This window comes from Austrofundulus limnaeus, unplaced genomic scaffold (genome assembly GCF_001266775.1).
Source record: "Austrofundulus limnaeus strain Quisiro unplaced genomic scaffold, Austrofundulus_limnaeus-1.0 Scaffold998, whole genome shotgun sequence".
Lineage (NCBI taxonomy): Eukaryota > Metazoa > Chordata > Actinopteri > Cyprinodontiformes > Rivulidae > Austrofundulus > Austrofundulus limnaeus.
In genome coordinates, this window is record NW_013953400.1 from 24,095 (window position 1) to 34,609 (window position 10,515).

The 10,515-nt window shown below is 38.9% G+C and overlaps 2 protein-coding genes across 2 annotated transcripts in view; one reads left to right on the forward strand and one right to left on the reverse strand.

The window, feature by feature from the left end:
* The window catches only part of pigm (phosphatidylinositol glycan anchor biosynthesis, class M), a gene marked incomplete at its 5' end in the record, with an annotated part of 4,962 nt that extends 2,250 nt beyond the window's left edge, over positions 1-2,712 (forward strand). The window contains 1 exon segment of the mRNA XM_014030096.1: positions 520-2,712. Coding sequence (XP_013885550.1) covers positions 520-687 — 168 coding nt within the window.
* Positions 2,713-4,920: 2,208 nt separating this feature from the next.
* ahrra (aryl-hydrocarbon receptor repressor a) overlaps positions 4,921-10,515 on the reverse strand; it is a gene marked incomplete at its 5' end in the record, with an annotated part of 57,796 nt that continues 52,201 nt past the window's right edge. Inside the window, 4 exon segments of the mRNA XM_014030095.1 lie at positions 4,921-8,290; positions 9,032-9,225; positions 9,509-9,642; positions 9,951-10,095. Coding sequence (XP_013885549.1) covers positions 7,222-8,290; positions 9,032-9,225; positions 9,509-9,642; positions 9,951-10,095 — 1,542 coding nt within the window.

The following is a 10,515-nucleotide window of genomic DNA, read 5'->3' on the forward strand; positions in this document are numbered from 1 at the left end:
TACCTGTCCTCTTTCATCAAACAGTCATAACAGCTATATCCATCAGAAATCATAAAATGAGGTAAGAAAACCCTACAACCCTTAAATGTTAGCTTCAGATGCTAACATAATTAGCTAAATCAAGATCCACCTGACAGGTTCTGGTTAAAACACCGTCCCCACAGTGAAGCATGGCGGTGGCAGCATCATGATGTGGGAAAGCTGGTCAGAGCTGAAGGAAGGAAAACTGCAGCAACATCTGGAGAAAGTCTTGGTTGAGTCTTCCAGATGTTTGAGACGTCTGTCCTTTTCAGTCCATTTCTGTCTACTTCCTGTTGGTAGTCAGGGAGCGACAGACAGAAGTGTGTGGTTACTAAGGTGACCACAGTGAGCCACTGGCTCAGCTTTGATGTAAACAGAGTTCTGTTGGATTTTCTGGTCTGTGTTTCCTCCGACCGACCTGTTGGTCCTCGCAGGTGGAGCGTTACAGCTGACTCAGCGTTTTCAGCCTCTGTAATGACACAGTTTGTCCGCTCACAGGGTGTGTGGTTGGCCCCGGCCTACTTCCTGGAGTTTGAAGGCTACAACACGTTCACTCTGATCTGGCTGGCTGGGCTGGTGTTCCTGACGGTCAACTGCTTCATCCTGATTCAGATTATAACTCATTACAAACCCAGAGGAACGGCCCGGAGGCTGAAGGCTGAGTGACTGCTGCTGGAGCAGTTTTTAAATATCAGGAAAATCCTCACTTGGATCATCAGTTAAGCCTCTGGATTAAAGGTTCACGTCGAYGCAGGGTGGCTGGATTACAGAGCGACCAGTAGGTGGCAGCGTTTCCTAACAGGAGAAGGATTGAGCATCAGTGTGTGTGAACTCTCAGATTAATCAACTGGAGCATGAATCTGACCCAAACCATCCCTGCAGCGCTTCCCTAATCTCACCCTCCTGTTTCTGTATAATCTCACACAAAAACCCTTTGGGTCCTGGAGGTTCTGGACCCGTTTCATGGTCCAGGATATATATATTTAAATATTTATATTTAAATATTTAAAAGACTCTCKGCGGTCGGGGTTGAATTATTGAGACGTTTATCCAAACGGCGTGTTTTTTTTTTTCTCCGTATGTTTGTCCATGTTGGGCTGACTCACGATCAGCTGTGGCCTGGATATCCAGTTCATGAATCACAGAGCTGCACTCGCTAACCTTTCAGCTGTTTTTTTTTTTTTTTTCTTTTCTGCCCCTGGGTCAAAACAAAGCAATTTATTTCAACTGTACATTCCAGCCAACACCACCACATTCAGATGTTTACTTTCAAAAGGTTTGAATCTCTTTTCTTCATATTCTGATGATTTATTTCCCCCAGAAAAAAAAAAATTAAACCAAAAGACTAGAAGCAGAATGTGTAAATTATGTGTAAAATATTTAAAGAGAAATAGTAAAAATAAAATATACGAAACAGAATAAAATATTTACAGTGTGTCGGGTGGACTGAGAGGAAATCGTTGCTTAAACACAAACTCAGATGGACCTCTGACACGACTCAAACCTCCGTTTGATGAAGGTTCAAGCAGCTTAAGTTAATGAGCATTAAGTGGAGGAGATCTGTTGTCCTTCTTTAGCTAATTGTGCTCAGGAAGAAGCTGTTGAGGTTGAGCTTCATTACATTTTACTGACTTCATAAATAAACAACTCTTATTCCCATTGATCATTATTCTTCTGTTTCTGGACTCCAGTTTCATCCAGTCACTGAGGAGATTTATAAAGACTTRGCAGATAATTTTCAARTTTAAACAGGTCACAGAAAGTTGAACTTTACAGAACTGAACTGGTGTTTTTGAAATCTTAAATAGTTTTTACACWATCAGTTAAATCTTGTCTTTTATCACTCTGTCTGTCACCAAAACCCAGATTCACATTGATTTCCCCTGTTTCTGAGATTATTTTCTCACTACAATATTGGAAATAAAAGTACGGTGTAGTATTCAGGCCACAGAACGAGATTATTATCTTTTTATTACGAGACTAAATCGYAATATTACGACATYAAAGTCATGACATTATGAGATTATAGTCGTGTGAGAGTATTATGACTTTTCTCATACTATTACGACATTAATCTCATATTATTACGACTTTATTCACGTAATATTGTGATGTTATTTTTCATAAAAAAATCTTATTCTCCTAATATTAGGACTTTTTTCCTCATATTACAGTATTAATCTCATAATATTATGACTCCTCGTAATTTAAAAAATAAATCTGTTTTGTGTGGCCCTAATACTCCATTGTAAAAATGCTCCTCTAACTTGCAGATAAAATAAAACTGTTATTTTATTTTTTTTTAAATATTGCAAATATTTGAGACTCAATTTCTAGTTTGCGTTTCTTCCTGTTTGAAATGTTGCTGTGTTCCCGCCTTCCATGGHGGAAATCACCATGTAACCTGCCACACAACATATATTTTAGATTACGATAAAAGTCACAAATGTGAGATTTAAGTCAGAATTCTCATTTTAATTTCAGAATTCAGGAAATAGTTCATTCTTATTTTAATCCCAGAATAACAGAATCCTGATCTTAAAGTCATAATTTTACACAACAACCCCGCCCCCATCCAGAATTCTGACTTTGTTCGTAATTTTTCTTTACTTATTTTTCTTTTTTCATGGTGGCACTAATCGTCCTCCACACATTTGGTTTTTAGAGAATAAAGTTGATTTATGGGAGAAAGCTGATGTTATTTTTGGAGTTTTTCTCCTTTGTTTTCACTCGTCTCCTCCTCCCTCTCTGTTTATTCTCACCCTCTGCTYGTGCAGTTAGCGTGACAGAAGATCGCATGCAAACGAGCAAATATTAAACATTTAAAGTGGGGATCATCATCGTTGTTGTCGCCGCTCCCACCTGTCTGGGTGTCGCAGCATGACTCGGTTGTTTGTCCTCATAAAGACAGCTGTGCGTGATGTGATGTGCAGGTTAAACAGACTGCTGCTGATGGGATTCACATGAGCTGCTGCATGTCGGCTCACAGGAAAAGACKTCTCTATTGTTACAGCACAACTTCAAAAGATCTTCATCTTCTGCTTTTCCAGTTAAAACTCAGAGTCCAGAGTTTCAGGACGCAGCAGAAGACAATGATGTTTTTCTGTCTGTAAGACAGAAGAAGTTCCTGCTAACCTTTTTATTCACTCAATCAGAGGAAAGAGTGAAAAAAATCTATTCAATTTTAACTGTTTCCTGCAACAGAACACTCAAAACTTATATACTTTTCAAAAAATAATCTGTTTAGTATTTTTTTTCTATTGAAATACATTAAAATTTCTTTGATTCTTTCAAAAATGTATTAAAAGCTAACTTTATTGTGCTACTTTTATCTTTTATCTAGCTTTTTGCAAGTTTTAAGTTTTAATTTTTAGTCAACCTTTTGCTGGTATTATACAGTAGCTACCGTTCTGCTACTTTTTAAATTACAATTTTACTACTTTTAGCTAGTTTTTTATACTTTAGGCTAGCATTTTCATACATTTAGCTAGACTTTTGCTACTTTTTTGCTATTTAGCTAACATATCAAAAGCATGGCTTTTGYCTTAATGTAGTGCAAGACTAGCAGTTAGGAAGTTTAAAAAAAGCAAATCGGTAGCTTAAAGCTATAAGTAGTAAAAGCTAAAACAGTTAAAAGGTACCTGTGCTAAAATGCTAAAATAGCAAAAGGCTAACTAACAGCTAAAGAATCAAAGGGTWGTTAAAATAGCAAAAGRCTAGCTAAGCTTCTAGCTACWCCATTGATATTTTTAAAGTTGAAAAGCTAGCAAAAATTAGTAAAAGGTCACTAAAAGCTAAAAGTAGCRGAATGTTAGCTATAAACTAAAAGTACCATAAAATTGGAACTTTTTTTTAAATTGACGTATAAAAGTTACRAAAACCAAACATCATAGCACCCATCTCCTGAATGAGCTGAATGTTTTGATTTATACACGATCAAAAAGCACAAMGTGTGCAGAAGWAGACTGTAAAACRYGTATGWAAAATAAWWWWAAAAAACAGGTAAACATTAATTTACACACTGACTCCTCATCCTCACAATAAGAGCCCTGGCTGTTCCGTGAGTTTAGGAGTGACCTGAACACCAGCTAATATATTAAAAGCCTCATTCATTTCCTGTCAATTTAAAACTAATTTGTACCAGCAGCCCTTAGAGCATTAAATATTTAGAGGACAAAAGTCCTCTAAATATCCTGGCTTGAATGTAGKTTTTTTTATTATTATATATTCAGGTCAGAATTTTACAACTTTTACAACCACAAACAAGGTTATTGCACTTTGATTTTATTGTTTGTTCTGCTGCTAACCATAACAAGATTTCCTGTCTTTCTTTCGCTGTCTGCACAAACATGTCTAATGTATATTTGATATAAAAGCGTTTACACCACGCTGTTTAGACATCCTTAAATGTACATAAACGTTCCGAGTCGTCCTAATCGGTAAAACTCCAGCTCTGACTGATCCTTGCTCAGCCTGTAAGTCCCTGTAAGCTATACACTAAGTGAGGGGAAACAAACACAGCGTTGAGAGAGGGATTTAAGGAAGGAGTGATGAGTGTCGCTGACAATCACTGAGAGACTTATCAGCCTGTATCAGAGGTGATAGCTGTATGAAACATTACATTTACAAAGTCTTTCAGGAGGATTTACGTCATAAGGCTGTAACTCTTTGATTGTAAGAATCTAATAAAGTGAGAAGTTCTGATGTAGGCTGGARGTCACCAGAACCCAGCCAACTGTCTCCATTAAAGATCAACTTAAAATCCTGAGGCAACAAATTAACTAAAAGACCAAAAACAGGAAAACCAACTMGTGTGTTTAAGTGTTTGCAGACGACTTAGTGGTTTTATCAGCTATAATCCATCAAAACAGCYAGTGATTTTGTAACAAAGACTCAGACTTTTTAATAATAAAAGATCTTTAATCAATAACTCCCATTTGCAAAAACAGGTAGAAACGTTGGAAGACACTGCATATATACACTGTTTGCTACCTTGCAGCTACCTCCATGAGATAAGCAAGTCAGTCCTTTTAAAGAAATCTTTTAAAAAGATACTTAGAAAAAAAACRCCATTTTTAAAATGTCGGGAAAACAAGGAAGCCTTCAAAATTACAGTCTTTAAATTATAGACTTTTGTCTTTTACAATAAATACAAAACATCAAACGTGTATTGACATCAGCACACATAAGAACAAAAAAGTAAAACCCCACATCATCAGTGATACTGTGTACTTTTTATGCGTGTCGACTCAAAAAAAAAACCTGTCTGGGTACACTGGACTTCAAAACAAAACTGTTCCCAGTAGTGCAATTAAAAAGCTTCTATAGTAGCTTTACAGAACTGAGACTAACGTCGAGTAAATTTGGTGCGTTCAATCGATTTGTGCAAAAATTCTGACAAAGTTTGAAGACTAAAAAAACAAAAGAAATGTAGGACTGAAATGGTGATCCTACCTAATCCCATCTGTACAACACTTTGATGGAAACTGTATAAACTTGTCTATTGTGCTTTTTAAAAGAGAAATTAAAGTTAAACTTCTTTAAAAATATAAAGTGTCACTTTTATCTTGTTTGTAAAAACCTTCAAGCTATGTTTTGGAAAAATGCAGTTCCTTTAAAGGAAAACATCAACCGGTAACTCAAAAGCCAACGTTTTCAACAAAGTTGTTATAATCTGCTAATTTTCAGAGTATGTGTTGGGAAGGATTGTCAGCTACTGCCATACCAATATTTACCCCAATATCTGTAACATTGACTACTTGGAGTGAAAACCCAATCATTTGTAGAGAAACTGCATCTACTGATTGAGTTTTGGTGTCAACCCATTCAAGATGGCCACTACAACTCAATCCATGGACATCAAGCTAACAGTTGGTATGCTAGTAGTAGAGTTATCCGCAACACAATCTAAGGACTAACAGTTTATATATCTTTGTTCAAAACTTGGGCCAAAGTTTTATGCATTCCTTCAAAGAATGATTGTTTCGTTTGATATGCTCTCTTCACTTTCCTTTGACCAAGCATAAGATTAAAGTCTTGCTAACCATGGCAATCTGTTTCTAGAAACCAAGCAAAAATCTTCCCAATCAAACTGGTCTTTAAGTTCTCTCTGACCTCTACACCTGTTCTTTTGAATAAACCCAACAGTAGATTTAGGTCATATGTATAAAACTGTTTTTACAGTAAAAGTGTTTGTTTCTCCCAAAATGTGTTTGGAACTAGCAAACAAAATGTGTACCTTTTTTAAAAACAATATTTTCTGTCCGTAAACTGGACTGAAAGTCATCTTTTTTTATGATTGTCATACCAACGCTTGAACCTGAGCCTTTTTAGAAACTTTTTGATTAAATGTAAAAAAAGTACTTGACATCCTGGGAGTTTTGCTATCTAAAGTTTTCTTGTAATGCTGGTGCATGTGTATGAAAATAAAGAATTTTAAGGCCTAGTCCACACGGGAATAGTTTGTTTTCCCCCAAAAAATCATTTTGTTTGTAGTTTCTATAAACTATTTTTGTAATTACAGCATTGTTTCTACAAATGAAATCCTGAAAACAACCCAAAAGTGCTGTAGCGACTATGCCAGGCCTGTATGTGATGCAGTAACGCTTCCACAAAAGTTCAACAGGAAACAAGACGTCGAGAATGCAGATAAAATATACACATCTGTTAGAAATCAGTTTGTTTTGAACCGTAAACACAAGAAGAAGAAAGGGACAAGGATGATGAGTTTTGTGGACTGAGGACGCATTTAACTACTGACTGAGAGTTATGTCGGTCCAAATATGAAAATACAATGGACAATTTTACTCCGTAGTGTTAACAGTTTGATGAAGTGATAAAAACCTTTTTAACCTCTAGATTATTTAGTGTATTTTTATGGTTGTTGTTTATCAGCTTTGTTTATTGACAGTACAGTTTTGCTGTAATTGACAAACTACCATCAAATACAAGYGTGTAATCTGTCACTGTAGTTACTGTTGTGTCTGTCACGATTGGGGTCAGACGTTAGGTTAGTCTTTGACAGTTTTTAAAAAGTTGTTTTGTTGTCCAAATTAAAACATAATGATGGCTTTTCCGGATATTTTTCCACTTAGACACAAGGCTAAACCTATAATTAAATTTATTCCCAAATATTATTCCCATAGTGGACGAGGCCTAATGCACAGATCTGTTTGTGTAATTGTGTGATTKTGATCACTTTCACTGCATATAGGAGTAGGGGCTTGACTTGTGGTGGCCTGTGCTCATCCCACAAGGCATAACGTTCCTTGGACCGGTCATCATGGACTGGTTGATGTCGTGACCATTCTCAGACCAAGGCGGGGAGTCCATGGGCTCCCGTTTAATTGAATGGACCAGGCCGTGACCTTTGAATTCGTAATGCTTATTATAGTCCGGTTGCATATAGGCCTTGTGCGAGTAGACATTAGAGTCCATGAGGTTGACCGATTGGTTGTTGCATAGGGAGTCTGAGTGAGAGAGTTTCTGGGAGCTGAACTGGCTGGAGTCGCCGTTGCCCCCCAAGTCTTTGCCACACTTTGGCAGGCGCGTGGCGTTGACCCCGCTGTTGTTGACTGCATAGTTTGGGTAGCTGCCGTTGTACGGCGGGCTAATTCCTGCTTTTCCTCGCTGACAGGGTGAGTACTGTGGGTCGTAATATTCTGCCTCTGATTTGAGCTGCAAGCCAGAGCTCGGGTCGTACATCCCGTTACTGTAACGACGGTCGACTGCCCAGTTTTGTCCGTACGTGTCGCACCCGTTCTCCGAGTCGGAGTCGTGCTCCACCTTGATAGGTTGCATGTCGGGCATTAGGTGGCCGTCGTAGCATTCTCCGTAGTCGTTCTCGCACTTCACCAGGTCCACGCAGAAGAAATCTGGGTCTGTCGGGATCTGGACGTTCCCGTAGAGCTTGGAGACGAACACCTCGTCCCTTCTGCGGTAAGGCTTCCCGTACTGGCCAGTCCTGTTCAARCGGGTGGAGGGGTTGTAGCCGACCTCCTGAGCCGCTCTGACGAGACCCAAGTTCTGTCTTGGGGGCCACCCACCTGCCATGCCAGACCCGACACCTTTATGGACGGCCATGGAGGACTTGCAGTAGTTGAGGGGCTCTTCCTGGTTGTAGTAGCCGTCAGGACGGTACTTGAGGTTGTCTTTGCAGAGAGAAGTCCAGGGGGTGTGGTGGCCTCGCTGGGCATTGGAAAAAGGTGGATCTGTGATGTCACTCATTCCTCCATTGATGGAGTGTCTCCTCAGGTGTTCTCCACGCTCACTGAGGAATGGAAAAGAGATGAGAGGATGGATCAGCATTTAGTCCAAAATAAATCAATGAAGTCTCTATGTTCTCTCATTCGATTCTCCTAAAGCATTTTGTGTGTGCAAAGCTTGACAWCTCTTATATTGAAAAATTGCTATCCCTTGTTTGTTTCTCATTGGACTTTTGCTTTTGCAACCAAGCACCCTTTGTTTTATTCAAGTAGCAGATGGATCAGTCAACCCATTAGAGTGGACTCAGGGAGGCCTTCTGTCCAAGTTTTTGTGTTTTTCATAGTGAAAGACAAATGACTCAAAGCATAAATATTTTTGGTTTGGTTCATTTTGATACACAAAGGAAAAATGTCAACACTGACTCATCTTTTCTTGGATGGGTCCCATTTGAACATTGGGAACAGGCCCATGGTGGATGGGATCCCAAACCGCAAAACTCAGTGATGGTCCACATATTGTTTGTTAGCAGTACAATACAAAATAATTTATTTTAGGGACTTCAGAGGCCACTCTTTAAATGTACAGTGTTTGAAAAGTTCTGAATATTGRTTAGAATGGTTAACGTTGTTGCAAGAAGCTTGTTGCTCTGAATTTTGGCAGCTCCTTCCTGTTCAGAGTTAGCATGTTCTCAGTCAGAATCTTGCATCCTGTCCAATTTGGTCACAACCAATGAAAATCTAAAGGGATAGTGGTTATGGCTGACCAAACGAGTGACAAAGATGAAATACTTTAGGTTTCATCTTACCCACAATCCATAATCCCTCCTCCTTTGTTTTTGCCCCGCATTAAGATATTTTTCACTTTCATCTCAGTGACTGAGGGCAGTAAGAGAGGTACAGCGACGCAGAAAAGGGCGAGCTGAGAGGGAACTTGTGCCCCCAAGGCAGACTTCTTCTTCTGCCCGTGGAGGAACTTCAACCGACCTTGAAACTGCATGGTCTGAAATACAAAACACCAATCGTTCACTGGATCAGAATATGTTTGAATAAACTGTAAATATTTATTACGTTTAGCCAAAAGGCTATAGGCGGGTGAAGACGTTTTCTCTCAACTACTACAACACAATTATTTTTAGCACAATATCTGTAATACCAGCAGAGCTATAGCTGTTTATGTGTTGGCTAATTACCTGTGATGGACATTTTAAACTGGTTTGRCTCGATGAGGCAATCAGATATAAAGATTAAAATGAGAGTTTTCTGAGCTGGACTGGACCACTCACCAAGAATCCAGAGGTGCTGTCCAGGAGACATCGGACTCTGGTGATAAAACATCTGTTGAGGAAGCAGGAGAGCTCAGGAGAAACCTCTCCTGCTTCTGGAGAGTTAAACATGCTGCTCAGCACAAAGTCATCACCTGAAACATAATGAATAGTATAAATATGAGCATAGGTAGGCATGTGAAGTTTTAAGCTCCTCCCACTATCAAGAAATAACTACTTACACCTAAAATCATTAGGAAATAAACATTTGAACTTAACAGCAACAAGATATGAACTCTGAATTAGCCTGAAAAATGATTATTATTATTTTTATTATATTTTGTTTTACCAACAGCAATATCCTGTTGGTTTACATAAAGGGGCAGAGCTTAAAACTTGTCCTGAAACCAGCAGACAGGGAATCACCTCAGAGGTCTATGCACAGTCTTTGGTGAAGACTCACCCGTTCCTGCAGCTAGTTGGCTCTCCGGTGGTCCAGAACCCCCCTGGTGTTGTGGAGGACACATGGCCCAGTGCAGCTGGTGTCTGAACTCCTGCCGGTCATCTATGTGGATGTAGTCGAAGATGTTCTGGTGCATCACATCAGTCTGAGGGAAGGAGTTTTGTTCAGTTAATATGGCTGAAATAATTTTAATCAACGGATTTGGTTTTAGATCATCACATCATTGTATGACTTGAACTCACTCCAGTTTGCTGATACTGAGCTAAAGTTCGATGTGGTAGTAGCTGAGAGTCATCCTCAACACATCCTGCGTAACRTCATTTACAAGTTTGACCAGAACACACAGAACTCCATCCCATTTATATTAGAACTCTGGAATAAATGACTATTTAATTCTTCAAGGTGATCTTGTTCAAAGAACTATCTACAACAGGTAAGATATTAACTGTTCATAACCTTTCAAACGTACATGTACATTTATGTACATTGACATTCTTGTGTGTGTGTGTGTGTGTGTGTGTGTGTGTGTGTGTGTGTGTGTGTGTGTGTGTGTGTGTGTGTGTGT